Below are 25,666 nucleotides of genomic sequence, written 5' to 3' on the forward strand. Positions count from 1 at the left end.
GAACTCGAATCTCACCAGGGTAGAGAATTTTTCGTTTATTATAAATTAATAAATGAAAATAGTTTCTATCCTTGTGTGATCGGTACCCACCGGAGGGACCGCAGACGTTCGGATATAATTAGCGCCTCTGCAAAGACAATGACATCGACTTTGCAAAGTAACAAGACACTTACTCAACACACACACTACACAATAACACTAGCTACCTATGGTAAAATCCACTGTACCATCACCATGCCAATGCCCATTAGTTGTCGAGGCATTAGCTAAATAAAAAAAATTTCTAGTTAGTCAGCTGTTATTTTTATTATAAAAAGTCCTAAATTATATACAAATATATTAATAAAGTTATATAGTATATTTTAGTTTTTGATAAGTAGATTTTATAATAGTAAGCTAAACTTACAGTAGATTTTCTAAATAAAATGTGGCAACGCTGTGTTAGTGGCTGTTGGCAGTTTTGTTTTGTGCATTTGATAAACTTCACAAACTGAAATGGCGGGTAATATGGATTTTTCAAAAAAGAAAACAAGATATTGCAGCTCTTGTATTGATTCATGTAAAAATATTGAATATAACAGTACTGGATGCAGTTATTATATTCGGAAACATTGCGTACATGTCCTGTGTCAACTAAATCCTTTCCTTTTTTGGTGTTGCTGATTGAAATTGGATATCATGGGAAATAAGACTTGAATCCAGTATAATGTTTAATATCCATTTTGATAGAATTCAAACAAATTACAATTCATACAAATTACAAATTTTAATAAGCAAAGCAGTAAGCACACAAAAATAAACAGAGGTAACCTTTAAAATGTTAAATAATTCATATAAACTTATTCTTTTTCTCAATGGTCTCTTGCGTAAGCAGTCATCCAGTCTCACGAACTTATATATTAAATATTAAAATTATAATGAATAAAATAAAAAAACATAATTAATTTTACTATTAATTCTGTGTATTCGTTTAGTAATCAGGTTACAATAATATTTCAGTTCATAATTTGTGTCTTTCTAGATAAGTATCTATTTTTCTCGTTTTGTATATTTCACATACATAAATTTTATCAGAAAAGTATAAGTTTCAAACCGCGAGATAGCGCTACCGTCGAAACTCACAGCCAATGATATGTTTTTAAAAGAAATGTTGCTATCTTCATATCGATTTGATTGACGTTTTATTTGTTTAGTGAAAACGTCAAAAAAGTGTGAAATGTTTTGATAAATTCGATTTAAATATTTTAAATGAAGGTATCTCTACAATTTTGATTATGGCTAAGTAAGTGATTTCTATTTTATTAATTTGAAGTGTTCAATTGATAGAAATTTTTATCTGTCATACTTTTGTTGAACTAAAACTTTTGATTTACTAAAATAATTACTGCCTAAAAAAACTTACATTTAAAATCACTCTGTTATTTCACTATTATCACTTAGAAAGAGTAGATACACTAATAATTTGTAACGTTATAAAAGACTATATATTCAGGAAGATAGAATCAGATGGATACAATTTCTCTAAAGATAAAATCCTTGAAAAAAATACTGAAAAACTTTGCTGCGTTTAGAGAGATATTTATAAACTTACGTTGAGTGCATTATGAGACATATATGTCCCGTATACCCCGTTTGCCACCGTGCATTATGGAAAAGTCGACCAAGCCAACTGTTAATCTAATACTAATACAAGGTCTATATGTCTCATAACGCAGCCAACAGAGAGAAGTAACAATTTTACTAGAAATGCTTTGGAATAGTTTAAGCTGTTTAAATATTTTAGGGAAATTCACATCCTGTTCATTTATGATACTTCGAAATCACAAGAAGAGGATGAAAGTGGACCTATTTTGTATTTTCATCCGATGTGGGTGCCTCAAGAACAAAAAGCTGCTTTATGTGGCCAAGTTGTAGGTACTATACAATGTATGAAGAATATATTTTCAAAGCCAGATGTTATAACGTTGGTTAATGGAAAGTTTGTCATTATTGAACACAAACAGTTCCTCTTCGTAAGTAACATTTATTTTAAGTTTGATTTTCTTTTGTGTGTTCTTTATTTGCATAACTGTTTTAGTTTCTTCTATATAGAAGACATTCTACTTCTTCTTTAAGTGCTGTCTCCTAAAAGGAGGTTGGATATCATCATCATTATCTTTACTCTATCTACTGCTGCTCTGAAGAGTTCTATCAGGGGCGTCATTTGATAGGGTCCTGACCCTGAATGTGACTGAAATTTACAAAAAATACATCAATTTTCATCATTACATCATATATAATGTATTGTATATATAGGGTGTCCCAAAAGTAGTGGAACGGTCGAATATTTCGCGAACTAAACATCGTATCGAAAAACTGAAAAATATGTGTTCAATCATTTTCAAAAATCTATCCAATGACACCAAACACCAACCCCCACTATACCCCTTGAAGTTGGGGTGACGGGTAACTTTAAAATCTCAAATAGAAACCCCTAGTTTTTCTTGCAGATTTGGATTCGTTACGTAAAAGTAAACAACTTTTATTCAAGACATTTTTTCGAACTGTGGATAGATGGCGCTATAATTGGGAAAAACAATTTATCCTGATACCATAGGTAAATTATAGAAACGGTCTAATATCTCGAGAAATACACTTGAAAATTAGAAACCAAAAAACAGGTTTTTAATATTTTTCGAAAACCTACCGACAAACATAAAAATGACCCTCCAACCCACCCCCTGGAGACGGGGTGGGGGGTAAATTCAGATTCAGACGGGGTGGGGGGCAGATTCGAATTCGTCATGAAAAATTAAGCAACATTTATTCGAAACATTTTTTAAAATTGTTGATAGATGGCGCTAATAAATCGTATTTTTCCAATTAAAGCGCCATCTATCAACAATTCTAAAAAATGTTTCGAATAAATGTTGCTTAATTTTTTATGGCGAATCCGAATCTGTAATAAAAAATGGGGATTGCTATTTAAGATTTTAAAGTTACCCCCCACCCCACCTCCAGGGGGTGGGTTGGAGGGTCATGTTTAGTGTTATTCAATAGGTTTTCGAAAAGTATTAAAACCTTCTTTTTGGTTTCTCATTTGGAAGTGTATTTCTGGAGATATTAGACTGTTTCTATAATTTACCTATGGTATCAGCATAAATCGTTTTTCTCAATTATAGCGCCATCTATCCACAGTTCGAAAAAATGTCTTGAATAAAAGTTGCTTACTTTTACGTAACAAATCCAAATCTGCAAGAAAAACTAGGGCTTTCCATTTGAGATTTTAAAGTTACCCTCCACCCCACTTCCAGGGGGTGTAGTGGGGGTTGGTGTTTAGTGTCATTGGATAGATTTCTGAAAATGATTGACCTATTTTTCAGTTTTTCGATCCGATGTTTAGTTCGCGAAATATTCGATTGTTCCACTACTTTTGGGACAACCTGTATAATGCTTGCCCCCCCCCCAATCAAAATTTCAAATGACGCCCCTGAGTTCTATTAAACTTCATTTAAACCAGTTCCTTAAAATTTTCAATAATCCGATACTCTCCTTCATTCTATACTTCTTCCTCCTTTTGTCTTTCCCTGTATTATCAATCATAGCATTTGATATCACTATCCTCTCATTACGTGTCCTAGATATTGTAAATTTCTTATTTTTATTATTTCATATTCTTTGCCCATTCCTCTCAATACTTTAGTGTTATTTTTCTTGTGTAATTTGTGGTATTGTGGTATTTCACCACATTTCAAATGACTGTTCTTGCTGCAGTGTCCAGCTTTCAAGTCCATATTGTAGTATCGAAAACATGTAACATCTCAGAGCTCTTACTCTCAGTTTTAATAGAGCTAGAATATTTCTATCCTAGCCCATATTTCTGTCATTTGATCATTATTTTCTGAAATCCAGATTTCCAGGTATTTGTAAACTCCTGGACAAAATTAACGCACCACTCATATTTTTCTCAATAATCTTTATTTATTGATAATTTACTGTACGACAAGTTGCCTACGGACCTTGTTTGACAGTGACAGTTGTTATCTAAGCTAATTATAGTCTTGCTTTAACAATAATTTGTATTAAACTTCGTTTTAGACTAAAAGTGAGTTAAACTTTTCATAAAAAGCTTGTTTCTCACAAGCACTTCACTTTAATCGGCACTTTTTATGAAAAGTTGCCGATTAAAGTGAAGTGCTTGTGAGAAACAAGCTTTTTATTGTGATATTTTTCATCACATGCATGTTTGGAAGTTCATTTGCATAAAAATCAAATAAAAAAATGAACCGCCAAAAAATTTGTCAATGGAGGAGGAAGTGCGAGCATCGACTCTCCTAGATGAAGGATATTCAATGCGATACATTGCAGGTTTGTTAGGAAGACATCATTCCAGCATTAGTCGCAAGGTGAGGCGATATAATGAAATAGGGTTGTACCATCGAAGACCAGGGCAAGGGCGAAAATGTTGAACTAATCAAATTGACGATCGTTTTTTGAGACAACGTGCTCTCAGAGATAGGAGACTCACCAGCAATTTGCTAAAAAATAAACTAGCAGATGCTCGGAATGTCGCGATATCGTCTCGAACAGTTAGAAGATGTTTACATGAAGCAGAATTGAGCAACAGGAAACCGGCCAAAAAACCCTTGCTTACCAGAGAACACAGGGTTCAGAGATTGAATTTTGCAAGATTGCATCAAAATTGGACCCTCGATGATTGGAAACGAGTTCTTTTCTCTGATGAGACTAGAGTAAGCCTAAAAGCTCCAGATGGTCGTGAGCGTATCTGGCGAAGGCAAGGATAAAGGTATGCCAGCTGCAATATCTCTCCTAAAGTACCTTTTGTTGGTGGCTCTAAAATGTTTTTGAGGGGAATTTGTTTTGAAGCTCGCACGGAGTTGGTCCCCATACGTAGGAAGTCTATGAATGCCCATTACTACTTAGACACCATTATTGTCGAACATGTAATGCTTTTTGCTCCGTTTCTTGGGCCTAATTTTTTATTCATGCAAGACAACACTCGTCCTCATGTGGCTCAACAGGTTATTGGCTACCTAGATGATGTTGATATTCCATTATTAGAGTGGCCACCTAACAGTCCGGACATGAATCCTATAGAGCATTTATGGGACTATCTCAAAAAAAAGATTCGAAGTCGTAGACCCCCTATTGCCAATCACGACCAACTCATTGAGGCCGTTATTGAAGAATGGGAGAATATTCCGCAAGCTTTTGTTAAACATTTGATATCAAGCATGCCTCGACGCATAAATGCAGTCATAAGAAGTAGAGAAGGGCCTACACGGTATTAGTGTTGACCCAGGTGCATTTTATTGTGTTACTTTACTGAGTTTTTTCATTTTGCAATTTGGAGTTATGCTAGCTTTTTTCGCATTTCCGGCAAAAACAATTTTTTAAAGAAACAATAAGGCAAATTAAGGTCATGATAAAGTCATGTTGGACTCATTTGTAGGTGTTTATTATTACATATTTCAATCTAACTTAGTTTTATTTTGTGTTCATATTGTAAATATTTAGATTAATTAAAGTGGTGCGTTAATTTTGTCCAGGAGTTTATTTATCAATCCTTTCTAACTGTACACCTACCAAATGTATGCTTGTGTGTATTTTTGTTTTCTTTGATATTATCATATATTTGTAGTCTTTGTTATATTCATTTTTGTCTGTATAGTTCACAGAAACTGCTTTTCTTGTTTAGTAGTAGTTGGAATTGTTCAGCAAAGCTTGCCATCATCACATTGCCATCTTTGTATCTTATGTTGTTAATAGTTCTTCTGTTAATTATTATTCCTTCTCAGATCATCATCTATCTCTTACATGGAGAATGTATCCAGGTAAAAAGATATACCTAGAGTGATCTGATCATGGTTTAGGTTGTGCTGTCAGATTTGTTATTTCTAAAATATATTTTTTTTCCAGGTTATGGGCACCGATAAAAACACTCCAAGCACTTTTTTGCAATCTCGTGCCAAAAGTTTATATGCTGTGATAGAGTTTTTCCATAAAGATATTTATTCGCTACAGTTGAATTATAATAGTAAAAACGATGTAGAAAAGTTACACGATATTATCGACTCTTACTTAAAGATGCTATTAGTATCCGGTAAACTATTTACACCGAAGCCAGCATTTGTATTACCTAAAGTATGTATATTATGTATTATGTATCTTATTAAGTTATATTAGGTTTAGGTTAATTTATATACAGTCCTCCTCCGATCTTCTCCAGGTTGCTCAGTTCCAGAAAACCTTGGAGTGTCCACTGCCACCCCACTCTCCCCCATTTTCTATGGCATTCCTTTTAGTCTTGCGCCCTGCATTTTACTATTTAGGGTTTTTTCAACAATCTTTTGGTCTCCATTCTCACTAGATGACCAGTCCATCAAAGTCTCTACATTTTATGTGAAACTTATTTATTTATTGTGGACAAACAGCCCATCCCAAATATTCACTCCTCTTTAAAACAATTTACTACTGATTACAGATTACCTAAGGCTTTTTTAGTGTCCACTGATTAATAACATTTACCTACACTAGGAAAAATGAAAGAATACCCATGAACGAACATATAAAACACGCTGTATTTTCCTGTCACCGTGTCACAAAGAAAATTGCCCAGCGCAAGTACATGTAATAATTATTATTACATGTACTTGCGCTGGCCAATTTTTTGTCTGACACGGTGACAGGAAAATACAGCGTGTTTTATATGTTCGTTCATGGGTATTCCTTCATTTTTCTGACTGTAGCTCAAGTATGATAATGCTTTTCTTTTTTTATTTTTCTCATTTATTTTTGAACATTGCTCAATATACTTGATAAGATACTCTTATGGATTTTTTATTCATTCACAAAATTAATTTTGACTGATTCCTTTAAAATAGTGTGAAGTTTTGGAGGAGAAAATAGTCAAATGAGGCTAATTCTGGCGAATATGGTGGTTGCTCGATAAATTTGGATACAAATGGGTGTAATGTAATATGTAATGATTCATTTTACGGTCTTTGTAGATCATTTTTGATGTAATGGCGGCTTCTGGGAGACTACTACGATCATGAACAAATTGAGCTTTCCAAAATGACAACACTTGTATAACTTGTGTCACTAATGACCACCAGTGCTCAGATATGGTATTATTTTCTGGGACGGAGGAACTGATGTTGATAGAGTATTCATTGCTCAGAAGAGAGCAATAAGAACAATGCTCAAGATAAAAGCTCGAAGGGCCTGTAGGGGAAAATTTAAGGAGTTAGGATTATTAACGGTGACAGGGCTTTATATACAGGGTGTCCCAAAAGTAGTGGAACGGTCGAATATTTCGCGAACTAAACATCGGATCAAAAAACTGAAAAATACGTGTTCAATCATTTTCAAAAATCTATCCAATGACACCAAACACCAACCCCCAGTACACCCCCTGGAGGTGGGGTGTAGGGTAACTTTAAAATCTCTAATGGAAACCCCTAGTTTTTCTTGCAGATTTGGATTTGGTAAACCAAAAAAAAAGGTTTTTAATACTTTTCGAAAACCTATCTAATAACACTAAACATGACCCTCCAACCCACCCCCTGGAGGTGGGGTGGGGGGTAACTTCAAAATCTTAAATAGATTTTATTATTTTATTACAGATTAGGATTCGTCATGAAAAATTAAGCAACATTTATTCGAAACATTTTTTAGAATTGTTGGTAGATGGCGCTTTAATTGGAAAAATACGATTTATTAGCGCCATCTATCAGCAATATTAAAAAATGTTTCGAATAAATGTTGCTTAATTTTTCATGACGAATTCGAATCTGGAATAAAAAGTGGGGGTTGCTATTTAATATTTTAAATTTACCCCCCACCCCGTCTCCAGGGGGTGGGTTGGAGGGTCATTTTTGGTGTTTATCGATAGGTTTTCGAAAAATATTATAAACCTGTTTTTTGGTTTCTCATTTGGAAGTGTATTTCTCGAGATATTAGACCGTTTCTATAATTTACCTATGGTATGAGGATAAATCGTTTATCCCAATTATAGCGCCATCTATCCACAGTTCGAAAAAATGTCTTGAATAAAAGTTGCTTACTTTTACGTGACGAATCTAAATCTGCAAGAAAAACTAGGGGTTTCTATTTGAGATTTTAAAGTTACCCCCCACCCCACCTCCAGGGGGTGTTCTGGGGGTTGGTGTTTGGTGTCATTGGATAGATTTTTGAAAATGATTGAAAACGTATTTTCAGTTTTTCGATCCGATGTTTATTTCGCGAAATATTCGACCGTTCCACTACTTTTGGGACACCCTATATATGAGTGTTAACTGTTCCTGTTCAAGAATAGGGATAGGTTTACACATTCTGAGCCAAAACACAGTATACCCACTAGGTATGTAGGGCTCAATTTCCCTATACATAGGCTAGTCGCAACAGAGAGAGGACCTACATATTCGTGTATAAAATTTTTTAACAAATTACCTGTTAGAATTAAATTGCATCAGAATTTTAATATATTTAGAACTGAAATAAAAAGCATTTTATTGGATTTAGAACCATATTCTGTGTATGAGTTTTTAAATCACACATTTTAACTTTTAACTCATATGTAGTAGTTGTAATTCTAATTTTGTATGTATATTAGACACTTATTATTATTGTGACAATTTGCTATAAGTGTGTTGCTTACAATTTTTTTAATAAAAGATATTTTGAATTTGAACTTGTAAGTATAATAATCAATGTGAAACCACACTTGTATAACTGTACTTTACTTATATTTGTAGAGCTCCAATGACATTTTTACTCAAGCTGTACATATTCTGGAATGCTGTAGAAGTGGTAACTATGTATTAGGGGGTGTTGTTAGCTACCGTAATAGGTAAGTTTACTGTTAACTGACTGATTTTTTGTTCTATTGACATAATTCTATAAGGAATCTCTCAATATGATGTACAAAAAATAATTATTGCAACATTGTTTTAGGCTAGTCGTAACACAACTTTGTTCAGCATTAACACAACTAGTATTACTAACAGAAGCATGCAGTGTCGTATGTTCCAATAAATTAATCAAACCATCATTCTCTCTGCCACAAGAAGTGCAGTTATACGAAGTGTATATCTCCGGTAACGAATATTCCAAGTTACTTAAGCTTTCCCATGAAAATATCTTTCAACATCTGCGAGGTGGCATTACTAACAAGGTACTTAACACATTAATATTTATTCAAAGTTGATCTTTTCATCTTTAGCATGTATAATTCTTTCAGTTTTAATTAACATGTTATTCGACACCTGTATCACTTATCACAATACCTCAATACCTTAACACAGAACAAAATGTATTATTACGAGTTCAATGACATATAACACTTGGTATTTTATCACATAACGAAAGTCTTGAATATACATTGCGTGTCAGAGAAAACGGGCCACCTAAAAAATGGGTCATTTTTGATGTCTCGAATTTCCTAAACCTGTTGTCTGATTTAAGTGATTTTTTTTAATATGTTATAGCCTTATTCTTTAACAACATCGCTCTAATAATGTTGTTGCTAAACAATAAAATTGTCGTTGTTATAAAATGTTATAAATGTTATAAATGCCTGTAATCACGGACGTGCCTTTTTTTCTGTCACATACAATTTAATGCGTTAGAAAGAAATCGAAAATCTGTGACGCACTGAAAAATGCCTATGAGAAAAAGATTAATTTCCGATTTTTTGACATACAATTAAGAATTTTGTATTCACCATTGGCGTGCATACGGGTAATATGATCGGTCATCAATCGGTATGCGCGCCAATGGTGAATATTAAATTCTTAATTGTATGTCAAAAAAAGAATGTGTGTGTACTTTGTACGCACGTAAGAAGTTATACTTCTATTATAATATGATTTCAACGAAATGATAGTTATTTATGATATAAGTGTTAAAAGTACACGTTTAAGGCACGCATATGAAAGTTTGCAGAATGAGCGAAGCGAATTCTGCAATTCACATGAGTGTCTTAAAAATGTACTTTTTAACACGCATATCATACAATATTTTTTCTACAAACGTAATTACAGGACAATATCTACAAAAACTTTAACTTGAACTTGACTGACATTCTATTTTTATATTTTTTGACATTATATCAAAATTGCCTATACAGTCAATACGAACTGCAGTGCCATAAAGATTTTAAAGCACTAGTGCCTTAAAGTAGCATTTTTAACGCTCGTATAGAGTGCTAAAAATTGCATTTTTAACACGATTGTAGAAAAAATACTTTAAACAGTTTATTTTTATTTTACTAAACTAATTTTAATACTTACCACTTTCCAAAAATCCCAAAATAAGAAAAAAGACAGCCATTGTCCGCATTTGAACCCGAGACCTCTCGATCTCTAGTCGAATGCTGTACCAATCACGCTACGAAGGCATTCTATATACGGCTTCTCGGACATTATGACAAATCACGGTAACAAATAGACGAAGTGAAAAAGTATTAAATATAAAAATGTTTTAAAGTTACGTATTATCTTCTTCCCGAGGAAGACAAATCCAGAGATACAAAAATTATAATAAATATATTTACTAAAAACACTAATATACTTTTTCCACACATTTTTTGGACTGATACATATATAACTTAAAATATTTATGAAAATTAGAAAATAGCTTCAGAACAACATTAAAATATTTAGTAACGAATAACGTACTGTCTCTGTGCGCATGCGCGTAGAATAATAAAAAATCACTCTCTATCGCGCCTAAAGAAGTATAACTTCAAAAATGGTCAATAACTACGTCTTAAAACCCACCAAATTTCATGTGCATATCTCAACCGGTTTTAGAGCAGTAAATAAATCGTCAGTTTGTACAACATAAAACAATAATATCAATACCTCCTATCTCGGAAACGAAGCTTTTGCGGACATACTATTATAATGCAAACTGTCATTATTTTTTCATGCAGAATTACCCGTTAAAGGTTGTCGCACCTATTTAGAAACACCCTGTATTGATAAAAAACATGGCTAGCTGTTAAAGTACCTAACTTTTTTATGGTCCATCATAAGCGAATTAATCTAAAAATTGAATGTTGAGAAAACATGATGCTATAGTTGGGTTTTAATTTCATTATTTTATAAATTCTAGAATATTCCACAGGGTGATGCGAACTTTGAGAAAAAAACACAGTTTGATTCGTACACCCGGTATACAATGAAAATTTACCTGTTTAACAACAATATTATTACAGCAGTATTGTTAAAGAATAAAGCTATAACATAAAAAAAATCACTTAAATCGGACAACAGATTTAGGAAACACGAGACATTAAAAATGACCAAATTTTTAAGTGGGTTGATTTCTATGCACGCAAATTTAGTTTTTAAGTAATGTAAATATAAAATGATGTGCCTTTGACATTAATTCATAAAACTAACAATAGCTTGACGTTTATTGAAAAGTTTGTAAAATAAATTGTATTAAGGTACTAGTACACTTTAGAAGACCAAAAATAAGCATTTTTTCAAGTTTTTGAAGTTATACTTCTTTACGATCGGAAGTGAAATTTTATAATGCCGGGCGCATGCGCACACAGACAGTATGTAGTTCGTTGCTAATCTTTCAAGATATGAATGTATCAGCGCTGTCAGCTCAAATTAGTCGTTAAAAGGATATATTAGTGTTTTTAGTAAATGTATTATTGATTATAATTTTTGTGTCTTTGGATTTGTCTTCCTCAGGAATAAGATATTTTATAATAATAGTAAGTATATTTAAAGTATACCTGGTCTATTAAATTTGTCAGTATGTATGAGAAGTCTTGTAACCTGTCAAAGCAAAGGGAATATAACTCAGTGGTAGAGCGTGTGATCGGAGATCGAGTGGTCCCGGGTTCAAATCCCGGACGATTCATATTCTTTTTTTTTTTAATTTTTGGTATCGTTTTAATAAAATTTTTTTAAAAGTGGTAGGTAAGAAAGTTAGTTTAATATTTAAATAAAATACAGATAACCTGTTAAGTATATTAATTTCGTTGAAATCATAATACTAGAAGTATGTATAACTTCTTACGTGCGTACAAAGTACACACACATTCTTTTTTTTTTTTTTTTCTCTGAACCTTTATTAAAAATGAACATAAATATTTTTACATATTAATATCTAACTCTTAGAGAATACAAAAATATATGTTTTTTTCATTTATGAACATACACTATTATTGTAGAGGGCGCCAAAATCGAGGCCTCAAAAACAGTAGTTTCAATGGCGGACAGTTAATCTCAGGATTGGGATCTCTGAAATAAAAAAATCGTACGGCATTTGAAAAAGGAATGTTTCTTACGTGACAATTTACCACCGTTAGTAAAAAATTTCGCAAAAAAAGATTTTACGGAAATTTGAAAAGATTTTGTGGAAAAATCGCCCGCTTTCGTTCCGTTTTTCATGGTTAAAAATATTTATATTTACTTTTTGGTCAAATTGTGATAAATTGTCACGTAAGAAACCTACCTTTTTCAAATGCAGTACGATTTTTTTGTTTCAGATATTCCAATCCTGAGATTAACTGTCCGCCATCATTTCTCGAGGCCTCGACTTTTGCGCCCTCTACAAAATGAGTGTACGTGCATAAATGAAAAAAGATATATTTTTTGTATTCTCTAAGAGTTAGATATTAATATGTAAAAAGTGTTATGTTCTTTTTTAATAAAGGTTCTGAGAAAAAAGTTCTTGAAAAAATAATTATTTTTGGTCTTCTCTAAAGTGTACTAGTACCTTAATAATAGTTAAGACTGACAGGTGTTTTGTATTTTTTAAAAGCTCTACAATAAAGATGGTTTTTAATTTGACTTCGACCACTCTTTTCTGCTGTGTGAAGATTTTTACTTGTAACGAGCTGTCAATTACAACCAAATATGCAATAATAAATAATTTTTTCTATCAATTTAATTTTTTTAGAAGCCGAGAAAATTATCTCAGAAAGAAACATCAATCCTGTCTACAATCAAAAGAGAACAATCACTTCTGTTCACTTCAGTACCCGAAGAACGGCCTGTACCAACGTTCGAGTCTAACTTTACCCCAACAACCAAGAAAAATCGACCCCGATTTTTGAATCTCGAAAATACCACTACCAGAGGCAGCACAAACAAACTCTTAAGACAAACGAGTGACTACAACATATCCAGCCAGATTGTTGTGTGTAGCACTCCTTTGCAAGAACAGAAGAAGTTCGTTCATTTCAATCCATTGTCTCTGTGTCATAATGAAAGTAAGCCAGATATAGTTGAGTGTACAAATAAGGCAGTTATTAACAACACAGAAGGCAAAACTGCCAAACTAAATAAAAAAATTCACAATTATATATCTAAAAGGTCACAAACCATTGCTGATCCTACCTTTCCAGTATTAAAACGCGATGGCAAGCACATGTCTCTTTCATTTTACGAAGAAAACGAGAAGAAAGATATTTTACAACAAAAATCGATAAACAAAAGCTGCCAAAGTATTCACAAAGAAGACAGTTTGAATTTTTCGCGCGAAAAAAGTAACTTGTTGCTGTACGAAAAAAGTGGAGAATATAGTTTTCCTGATTCCACGTTTGTACCCAACAGACTGAAATCTCTGTCGTTTCTGAATTATAGTGCCAAAGGAAGTAAGATAGATAACAGGAAATCGGTTATTGCGAAGCCGAGTTTTGATTTTCACCGTAAAAAAATTACGATGCAACTTGAAAAGAGTTGTAATGGAGGGAATCAGATGGAAAAATGTGTGTTGTTCCAATGGCACGAAAATAACATAACCATAACCATTTTGTTGAAGTTTGACATCATTGAAGACTCGTCTGCTATAGATTCATTGGTATGTATTGTTGATAATGTTATATAACAGCACTACAGGCCTTAAAGACCTTTGGCTTCGATAGTTTCGACTACTATTAAGTATGTATTTATTATTTTGACAACGACACCAGATTTGGGCGTCGAAACGTTAATAATAGTTATTTATGAAACAGTTCGTGAAGTATGCTTTTTGCGAACGCACGCGATTTTTAGAGCACGAGCGACAACGGAACGAGTGCTATAAATCGCGTAAGTTCGGAAAAAGTACTTCACACACAGTTTCATAAATATTTTATCTACGATAAACAACTAAAAAAAGCTGTAAGTCTTCGTCACTGGAATTCATTTCTATTCTACAATTTTTAGGACTTTGACATTTAAAAATTCTAACTACTTTCAAACCACAAAACTGTCAAAACTTTTGTTGTAATTCATTGCTCATATTGTCATCATCATGACAACGCCAAAGTTAAAACAGTGCGAAAAAGTAAATCCCATTTAAAATACATTGTTACTTCACGCACACTTTTAATCCTTCACGCACTGCTATCTATAATGACAGTTTTCACAAACTAAAAACTTATGCATAATATGACATAGAATAGATAAAATTATTTTTTCAATTTAATTTCCCATTTAAATAGTTAATTATAAAAATGCCACAAGGAAATAGCTTCAGAATAACTCGTCTAGTCTGTTTCGTGAGATGAAGTCGTAGATATGTTTAAAATCAAGAGAGAGTATATGCAAATCAAAATCTAGATTTTGTTCATCTGTCGTTTTGGTAATCATTTTAGCATAAAAATTTGGTCAGTTGTTGTTCACTGTCGGAAACCAGCCTAATGGTCTTCTATTATATCTGTTTCGTAGGTTTTTATTCTACTTCTTATAATGTTTGCTAATACCTTACATACTACTTCCAATAGTGCAATTCCTCTGTAATTTTTACAAACACTTTTATCACCTTTCGTGTGAATTGGACAGATGAGTGCTGTGTTCCATTGCACTGACATTTTTTCGTTTTCCCATATTTTTATAACAAGTCGAGATATTTTGGCTTTATCCTGTCATGTCACGTCACTCTTTTCATATTGAATATCCATTTCCTATTTTATCAGTTGGTCTGTGCCCATTGAACTGGCAAGTACCTAGCATTTTCGAGCAGGGAATCATGTTGCCCTTTGAGCATGTGTTCTATTATATTTAATAACATCGACTTGTAGTCACCATATTTTATTAAAATAAAATATGTAAACCATATATTATGGGGTTATCACTAAATAGTGTGCTAGTTCCAACTACTCAGGAGAATGTAAGTATTTCCACATGTTTTTTTCTTTTTAACAGTCACAATTTTAACCTTTTTGCTTTAATCTAACGTGGAAATACTTCATTCTAGGCACTGAAGATGTTCTGAATTAGAACGAAAACGTTTTGCAATCCATTTGGATGACATTTTAGATAGTTTTTAATAAACGATTTTATACCAGTATACAATTTGAAGTTTTTACTTCTGTATAAGTTTTTTAAGTGGAGATATCTTTTGCTGCAGTATTTATTCTCCTACTTTTAATAACTCTGCTGTCACTTCACTTTCTCCTTAACTTTTATTATTTCTTAGATCTATTACTTTGATTAGGTACCTTCTTTTCTACCGATTCTTGTGATATGTTGTTGTGCTGTTTTTTGTGTTGCGATAGACCGCTTTCTAGAAGTAACATAATTATAAAAATTATATGTATAGAAACATTTTGTTGTTGCTCACCTATAACACGATTGCATTTTAGTGTACAATTTGCAAAAACCAGCTGAGTAAGCTAGAGAATAAAATGAGGGATTGCTTCGAGTTAAAGCAGTCACAAGGGGGCGAACACTACCAGTTTATAACGTTAGACTCAACCGGTCCAAGAACCTTCTGGAACGGCACTACTGAGGATTGGCGGGAGCTGTATTATTTTAACGACGAATTATCCAACAATAGTATTACTGAAGTTTTAATAAGGTAAGAAATTTTTAAGTATTAGCGAAACGTCACTAGGGGAATTTATTCTATTTTTATATCTATCTTGCTGTTGTACTTTTCTTTCAAATGTTAATTTATAGGGGAGTGCATATAGGTTTTCACTTCGGAAAAAATCAAACAAGATAGAACTTTTTGTAATTTCATTAAGAAATGTTTAATAAACAACATATCAAAAAGCTCTACTCGAGAAGTGGGTGCTTCATTTTTTATTAAACAAATGAACTACGAAATTAGATGTTTTTTTAAGTAACTCCGAAAATAAAAACTCTAGAAAAAAAACTGACTTGACCATTAAAAAATTCAGAAAATTTTACAAAAAAAACCTTATATAAAGAATTTTCTAAAATTAAATCTGTATCTTCTATAATTTTTTATTTATAACGCTAAAGTCACCCTTCTCACAAATATTGGCTCACTGTAAACTAACGTACGGCGAAGTGCACGGTTAAGTTATTTTAATGTAATTCTTTAACTAATGAATCAAATAAAATTTTACAAATTGAACATGAAAGAAGAATAATTAAGCTATCTTATGGTTATAATAGAAAGAAATAAAATGTGTGGGCTTAAGTACGGTTTGGGCGGAAAGTGAGCCTTACATGAATTTTGTTTAAAAATTATTTAAAAATGTGTAACTAATACAATTGTTCTTATAAAACTCTCAATTTTGCACAACTTACCTTTCAAGCGTCTTACTAAATGATGTTTCATTAAAAAAAATCTCAAAAATTTAATTCAAATGATATGACGTCTCAAAAAATGTAATTTTTGAAATCTTCGTAGTTTTATAGAATTACCACCACTTTAAGACGGTATTACTCAAGTTTGAACAGATATATTACAGTTTTATAAGTGGTTTTTTAAAGTTTAGGATGTAATCTTATTATAAATATTATAAATTATTTTACTTTAGAAACGAAATAAATTATTTCTTTTTAAGAAAATTAAGAAAGATAAAAATGTAATACAAAAACCGAAAATTACCAGCTAAAGAAATGCTATGAATTTCACTCAAGAGTAAAGTACCTTTACATGTCACAATATCAAAAATTGTTATTAAGAAAAGTTGTTTGGAATTAAAAAATTTGTTTTAGTGTTCAATTGCATCCTTCTAATTAAAATATTGTGAATAATAAAGGCACTTAACTCTTAAGAAAAATTCATATTTTTTACATATTTCGTATAAAATTAAAAAAGTTTGATATCTGACGGTTGTATCTTAGATTTTAGACCAGGGAGAGCATTTTATGAAGAATAACTTTTTTCGTAAAAGTGATAATAAAATAGTTATCATAATTGTAATAAAATGATGATGAGTACCTATCCGTAATTTGAGAAAAAATTTAAATTTTTTTTTCGCTTAGAATGATGTAATTGTATATTTAGACATAGTTTCTAATTTCAAACAACTTTTCATAATAGCATTTTTTGATATTCTGGAATACATATAAAGGTACTTTACTCTTTAACGAAATTCATATTTTTGACATAACTCGTATAAAATTGATAAAATTTGATATTTGATGGTTGAGTTTTAGGTTTTTGACTATCCAGAGCATTTTATTAACAATAACTTTTTTTCGTAAAATTGATAATAAAAAAGTTTTCCATGTGGTTTCTAGCTACGCAGACACACTGTATAAGAGCTCCTGTATAAGAATTTTCAAATTGAAATGTCATATTCGGATTCAGCATAATCAAAAACAAAATAGAAACATATTTGATCAAACTAAAATGATGAATTTAACGATATTTTTAAAATTATTTATACAAAACAATTGTTATTGTTTAAACAATTAATAAACAATTAGCGGCCAAATCTTTTACTTTAACATGTATATAAACTAACAAAAACTATTTTAGAAAAATATAAGCTTGTTTGAATTTTTCCGAAACAATGCATGTTTTCGTTCTAATTGCACTCCCCTATTAACACAAACATCCATAAACTTTCATTAGAAAAAAAAAAATGAAAATACCTTCTTTCTATGTTTTTAATACATATTCCCGTAAAAACACAACGTCACTGGAAAATTGCCAGTGGCCTAATCCGCCATCTATTGGGACCGTGCAAGTTCGGCAAAGCGACACCTGGTTTCTACGCTCATCAACATTATTCGCACTTTTAATTATATTGACCAATTATATTAGTCCTGGTTAATGGATAAACGTCAAGGCCATAGTCCAAAAAAAAATAATAAGAAGAAAAAATAAAATTCAGGTTATGTTATTAAAACGTAAACAATTGTATGTAATAAATAAAATTAGTTATTAAAATGCAGTACTGCAAGCAAAATACAATTACAGTAGAGCGTCGATTATCCGAACTAATTGGGGGACATGGGTGTTCGGAAAACCGATTTGTTCGGATAATCGAACTATACTGAGATTGTCATACATATTTATCCACAAGTGAATAAAAACCATATTTATATAACTGTATATTTGTTTATACCTTGATAATGACAAATAGCAATTAAACAAAAAAGTGCAGTCTTTGCAACAACATATTTTTGGATACACAATTGAAGAAAGTTGAAGATATATTAAGCGTTAATTACTAACGCTTTTTAAGTACTCGAGTGCGGGGCGCGGGAGTCGGGTGTTCGGATAACCGGTCGTTCGGTTGATCGACATTCGGATAATCGACGCTATACTGTAATTAAATGTACCTTTATATAATAATTGCATATCATATCAATATTGTGGAGCAATATATAATTTTTCTTCTTCAATAACAGTAGGTATGAAATATACGTCAATTTGACAATTTCAATTGACAATATGAACTATTTAAGAAAGTTGCAATATTTCTCTGCTATTCTCGCACGATCGTTTCTCGTATCCCCTCCAAGTACTTGCATACCGCGAATAGATTAATATTAAATCGTCATACATATACAATTCAACAGGCCTTAAAGGCCCATGGCTTGGGATTTTTCTACTGTTTTTCTCCATTTTCTTCTGTCCTAGTCCGCAGTTTTCTAATTTGTTATCCTGATTGTTTCAAGGTCTTCCTTACACGCTTCTAGCCACTTTTCCGTGGCCATCCTCTTCTCATCTTTCCTTCCTCTCTTAGTAGAGAGTCCTTTGCCCACTCTCCGTCAGCTATTCTCGCTGACCAAATGATCTAACCATCTAAGTGTCTTTGTTCTGACAATTTGGCTAGTTTCTGGTTTCCGGTATAGCTCTTTGATGTCTGCATTTGTTCGTCTCCTCCAAAGATCTTCATAGTTTTTTACTCCCCCGAATATCATCATTAGAACACTCAGTTCCCAGATGTTCAGCATGTTTTCTTGATTTTTGTTCATAACCCATGTTTCGCTTCCGTAAATCACTGTTGGCTGGATCACTGTTAGGTAGAATCTCAATTTTGCATTTCTGGAGACATTATAATACGAAAAATACAAAAATAATAGTAAAACATTGATTGCTGTCTATTGCTCATATACTTACTATATTTTAGGTCTCTCGACACCTCATACTATGGTTACCACTGCGGTCCCACTAAGATTTTTTACGGTGAAACGACGAATTGTAATGGTGGGTTACCCCTACCGGCCGATCCTATGGGTGTACTGCAAGTAAAGGCAAAAAGAAGACTCGAAAGAGATTATGCTTTAATTTTGTTTTAACTTTTTTCCTGTTAGATGATTTTGTAGGTGTAGGTAACTGTATTTATTTCATAAGACAGGTTTTAGGTCACTTAAAATTAAACTTACAATGGAAATAATGGAATATACAGTCGGAAAAATGAAAGATCACCCATGAACGATCATATCCATCAGTTATTTTGTATGTGCTGTCTCTTTCTATAACAAACGTTTGGTAATTATAGAAAAAGACAGCAAATACAAAATAAGGGATTGATATGATCGTTCATGGGTAATCTTTCATTTTTCCGACTGTAAGTGACCTAAACTTTCTATTATTCTGTTTCCATGACTGATGTTACGATGGTATTACTCTTCTTATACAATGTATTAAGTGTTTGCATATCATTATGTAGTAGGACCATGTTTAGTTCCCCTCGACACTCATATAGTCATTCATAATCAACATAGTTCTTGACATTTGCATTTTATTTGACATTTAAAATAATATCTGCACAGACAATTTAAGCTTTAAACGGTTAAACAACGAAAAATATCCGTGCCAAAGTGTTTTTTAATAGACATGTTTTTTTACCTACATTTTCTTAACAAACAAGGCACCATTGACTGAAGAAACAGAAGAAAAACAGCTGATTTTCCCCCATAGGGCTTTTCATCGATTGTCATTTGTTTCGAGCTTCTGTCTTATGTTGTATAATCTGTGTATAATATTAATATACAAGGATTATACGATATATGACAGAAGCTCGAAACAAATGATTGTAAATGAAAAGCCCTATTGTGAAGCCCAGATTAATATCGGCTAACTAGCAAAAAAAGTCTTGATAGATCCGACAGCGTTGTTATTAAGTCTACACGTGCATATATGAGATTTGCAAATCAGAAAGATCCTTCTGCAGAAGATTATAATTATAACTATGTCGGCTTCTTATGCTACTTTATGTCGGTTTATCTTCACTTCAAACTCTACTCTACACGCCAAATTCTAAGCAACAAAGCTGTTTCTAACGAATTATTAGTAAAAATTTGTTTGTTTTTAATAATATTTATCCCCTATATGTGATAGATTGTGTTAAATGTGTAATTTATTAAAGAATATGCCACGTTAGTGGTGACAACGTACAATTTTTTGAGGTTAGGTACATGTTATGATCATAGAGGTATATATTAACATAGAGTGAACCTACCCTCCGCGCTTCCTGACGACAAGATCTCATGGACTGGTTTGCGGCATCTCTTTCTAACACATTGTATCGAGAAACTAAGATGACACTAAGTGTGAGTATAAGTACGGAAAGGGAGGACAACTGTCGCAGCTTTACTATGCGTAAGAGTGAAATAGCACTGAGCCAAATAAAAAAGATGGTGTCGTCACTGCGCTCTGAATGACACTCTGTCTATGATAATATATAACTCTATGGTTATGATACAATTATTTGAGACATTCATGCCTATTCTGTAACTCATTTCGATGATAGAAGTCAGTAAAGTCGAATAGAAATAGTCCAAATCCGTATTCCATAACTACTTCGGAATCTCTACAATCGTAATGTGAATAGAAATCACTTCGACAGCATTTACCCTGTCGAGATGAGATTTCGATTATCGGAATTGTGGTTGACGCAAGCGCATTTTGTTTTGTTTTTACGTTTATATTTTATATATAAAAATAATTAATTACATACTACTTATTTATAATTATTTATAGTATTTGTACCTTTTTTTAGCTGCTTAATTTTTAGTCTGTGGTGTTATTTGTTTAGAGAACTATATATATTTCATTTAGACATGTTGTACGAGTATGAATAATTGGACCTAACCTTATTTATTTGCTACTTGGCGTCTGAATGTTTCCCATTCACATTGTTGCCATATTTTGTTCGCATATTTCTTGTACAATTGCAATCAATGGTATAATGCACAAGAATAGCATACGATAGACTTCTTATGCGTTAATTGATAAATAAATATTATACCAGTATACTTGTATATTTATCAGTCAACGCTCATAGTCTGAACAAATTATAGAAAAGATGCCATTTTTGGGAAAAGCTGTTTAGCAGTTATTTCAACTGGAATCGAATCTTAAAGATTGCATATTATTAGTAATATCAATTTTAAATAATTTATTAATAATAATGAATTAATAACATCCATTTAAATATCTTTGATTTAAAAGCATTTATACTTCTTATCTTCACTTATCTTTTTTATTTATCAGTTTATCTTCTTTTTTATATCAATTTTAATTAACTTTAATTTAAAACCATTTATCCTCTTTTGAGCTTTTTGCATCCAGTATTTACACGAATATTTTATTTACTTCTCAAAACTTTGAGGATAGTATGAAGAAAGTATGAAAACATTGAGGAAATGGCAACGGTGTCATATTTCAAGTAACAAAATAGGTCACAGAACACAATTTCGCTGGTTACTGCGCGGTTGCCACCTCCTCAGAACCGCGTGAAATAGAAGTCAGAGATTTCGATTACGATATGAGTTACAGAATACCGATCCAAACACAAAAATGACGCAATAGATATCAAACATTCCGATTTTGGGTAATTACGATTCGACTTGGTCATTTCTATTCGATTTGTTAAAAGTTACAGAATAGGGCTGATTGTATTCCGCTCTTGACCAACTAAGAGAAGTAGATAAAAAGGAAAGGAAAAACGAATATCTAAAATCCTTCGAAAAATTTCAGCATAACTGAAAGATTCCAAACTACCCCGAGGTATTCCAGAGAAACTATTTATTAGTTTCAGCATAGTGATGTAGTGTACTATTCTAGGACAGTTTTGAATTATAGACTGTCCCAGAAGTTTTGGAGTCGTCCCTACCTGTTCTGAATTCTTTTAGAGACTTCTAAAATGTTCCAAATGGGCAAAACTGATCGCAAACAAGTGCCATGGTGGTAAACAATATCAAAAAAGACGAAAGAAACCATCGATTGGATAAAAGCTCTAAAAGAAGACTAAAGAAGAAATAGTTTTTGCAAGGTTTGTGTCAATCCTATTTACTATTTTTGTTGGGAATAAACCACAATTTTACATTAAAATTAACGTTTCGATTTCCGAAGTGGAAATCGAAACGTCAAGTAAACTTATTTTAAAGTAAAATTGTGACTTATTCCGAACGATAATAATAAATTACAGTTAAACAATACATATAGCCATATGATCTATCTCTATCTATCAGCGAGGTTCCTACAGCCTCTGCCGCTTCTCGCATTTCGACCGCCATCGTTTTCTGTCCATCCATTCGTCTTCTTTGATGGCTCTATCTTTCATGATGTGCCGTACATTTTCTTCCCAGGCAACTGAAGGTCTTCCCCTTTTTCTTCTTTGGTGTGGTATGTAATTTAAAGCTTTCTTTTACCATCCATCTTCATTCATTCGTTTTACGTGACCATACCACACTAGTTGTCTAGTTTCAATTTTATCTACACTGGAATATACAGTATGTGTCCTCCTTCTAATATCTTCATTCCTGATGTGATCTTTTTTAGATATACCACACGCTCTCTTTTTCTACTACTTCTATTCTTTTCCTATCTTTTTTTGTCATCTGCCAAACTTCTGCCCCATAAGTCATAATAGGCTCTACCAAGGTACGATAGATTGTCAATTTCGTTTCTTGTCTTATATCCTTAGACCATAGTAGAGAGCTCAGAATGTTTACCGCTTTTTTGCCCTGCTGCGTTCTCTTTTCGATGTCTCTTTTGGTAGTGCCTTCTTTAGATATTATAGATCCGAGATATTTATATTCATTACATCTTTTCGTGGTTCTAATTTCTAACTCTGGATCTTCTTCATATATGCCATATACAGCGTGTCCAATTAAGTCGGCATCATATGGGAAACTTTTTTATTCTTACAATTTTAACTATTTATAATGGGAAATAAGCCACAATATTATTAAAAAATGATTTTTATTAACGTTTCGACGCCCAAATCGGGTGCCTTTGTCAAAATACAAAATACTACTGTATTTTGTATATTTTGTATTATTATTATTATATCAGTAGTATTTTGCATTTTGACAACGGCACCCGATTTGGGCGTCGAAACGTTAATAAAAATCATTTTTTAATAATATTGTGGCTTCCTATTTCCCATTATAAATAGTTAAAATTATAAAAATGCCACAAGAAAATAGCTTCAGAACAACATTTTTATTCTTAGTTTTATGAAAAAAAGTAATTCTTTATAGAAAGTTGTGCATGGTCTAAAACTTAAAATACAACCATCAGTTATCAATTTTTTTAAGCCGTATACGAGGTATGTCAAAAAATATGAATTTTACTCAAGAGTAAAGTAGCTTTATTTTTCACAATATTGAAAATTGTTATAATGAAAGGTTGTTTGAAATTAAGAACTATATTTTAATATGCAATTTCATCCTTCTAATTGAAAAAAAAAATTTAATTTTTTTTAATTATGGATACTTACCCACGTTATTTTCAGTTATTATTTCAATTATGATAACTCGTTTATTATTAATTTTACCAAAAATAGTTATTCTGTATAAAATGTTCTGCATGGTCTAACATCTAAAATACGACCATCTTATATCAAATTTTGTCAATTTTAATACGAGGTATATAAAAAATATGAATTCGCTTAAGAGTATGTACTTAAATAAAATACATACCGGTATTTTTCACAATATTGAAAATTGTGATTATGTAAATTTGTATAGAACTAAAAAGCATGTTTCAATATGTAAATATATCCTTCTTATTGAAATATTTTGAACTATAAAGGTACTTTATTCTTGATCGAAATTCATATTTTTTGACGTACCTCGTATAAAATTGATCAAATTTGATATTAGATGGTTGTATTTAAGGCTTTTGACCATGCAGAACTTTTTACAAAGTATACATTTTTTTCGTAAAATTAATAATAAAAGAGTTATCTTAATTAAAATAATAACTGAAAATAATGTTGGTTATCCATAAAAAAATTCAAATTTTTTTTTCAATTGGAAGGATGAAATTGCATATTAAAATATAGTTCTTAATTCCAAACAACTTTTCATTATAACAATTTTCAATATTGTGAAAAATAAATCTACTTTACTCTTGAGTAAAATTCATATTTTTTGACATACCTCGTATACGGCTTAAAAAAATTGATAACTGATGATTGTATTTTAAATTTTAGACCATGCACAACTTTTTATAAAGAATAACTTTTTTTCATAAAACTAAGAATAAAAAAGTTTCCCATATGATGCCGACTTAATTGGACACGCTGTATATATGTCATATAAGCCATATGATGCCACAAGAATATAGCTTCAAAACAATATTGTATCAATCCTGTGATTTTTGTATAAAATTTAAAATTACCTATGAGAAATGTATGAGAAATTTAGTTGATGTACCTAACCTCAAATAGACAACAAAGTGATGTCACACCAATGAGGCATATTATCGTAAGTCTTGATATACATTCCCAAAAAATATTCAGTCTTCAAAGAAGTGATATGTTTTTTATATTATTTACTATTTTTATATATGTACTTATTATATTTTTGTCATGATTATCTAGTCCAATGTATGAAAACCAAAATTCTGGTGAGAAGCTAGAATAAAATAAATGTCTCTATTTCCTAATGAGAAGTCGAGCGGAAGAAGAGGAATGATTTACATATTTCGTAACCTCTCCTTTTGCTCTTCGCTTCAAATGTGTTTTATTTCGCCCCTCATGTTCTTGTAGTGCTGAGAATGAATGTGCTCAGCACCACCTAACTCTAATAATGAATGTAAACCCGTACCTTCCCTGTGGAACATGAAGAAACAAGGAGAAAGCCTTTTTTTAAAATGGCAACATGGAATGTAAGAAGCATAAACGGGAAAGAAATGGGACCGGAGAAAGAAATAGAAGATTGAAGTAGAACCTACAGCAGAAACAAAAAGAAAAGGAAGATGAACCACGATATTGGAAAACGGAAACTTATAGGAAACATATTAGTGGAGTAGAAGAAAAAAAGAGAGTTCAGGCAAGGATAGCAAAATAAGAAGAAAAAAAGTAGTAGGAAGATCTAATCGAAGTGGTGATAGATGAACAAAAAAGGAATGTGTGTGTACTTTGTACGCACGTAAGAAGTTATACTTCTATTATAATATAATCTAACTTCATATTATGATTTCAACGAAATCAATATACCTATCTACTTTAAACAGTTTTTTTGTATTATATTTA

The 25,666-nt window shown here is 31.9% G+C and overlaps 1 protein-coding gene across 2 annotated transcripts; it reads left to right on the forward strand.

The window, feature by feature from the left end:
• The first annotated feature begins 1,134 nt into the window (after window positions 1-1,134).
• LOC114326339 (uncharacterized) lies at window positions 1,135-25,077 on the forward strand. Of its 2 annotated transcripts, none has more exons than XM_050654214.1 (8): window positions 1,135-1,282; window positions 1,784-2,012; window positions 5,920-6,144; window positions 8,760-8,854; window positions 8,959-9,178; window positions 12,934-13,833; window positions 15,602-15,816; window positions 19,304-25,077. In XM_050654214.1, exons 1-8 carry the CDS (start codon window positions 1,275-1,277, stop codon window positions 19,470-19,472), a joined length of 2,061 nt encoding a protein of 686 aa, XP_050510171.1. In that variant the 5' UTR covers window positions 1,135-1,274; the 3' UTR covers window positions 19,473-25,077. The 2 variants fall into 2 exon arrangements, with proteins under 2 accessions (XP_050510171.1, XP_028130473.1); XM_028274672.2 differs by having other exon boundaries at window positions 1,137-1,282; window positions 12,931-13,833.
• The last annotated feature ends 589 nt before the right edge of the window (window positions 25,078-25,666 follow it).

Source organism: Diabrotica virgifera, chromosome 6 (genome assembly GCF_917563875.1).
Source record: "Diabrotica virgifera virgifera chromosome 6, PGI_DIABVI_V3a".
Taxonomy (NCBI): domain Eukaryota; kingdom Metazoa; phylum Arthropoda; class Insecta; order Coleoptera; family Chrysomelidae; genus Diabrotica; species Diabrotica virgifera.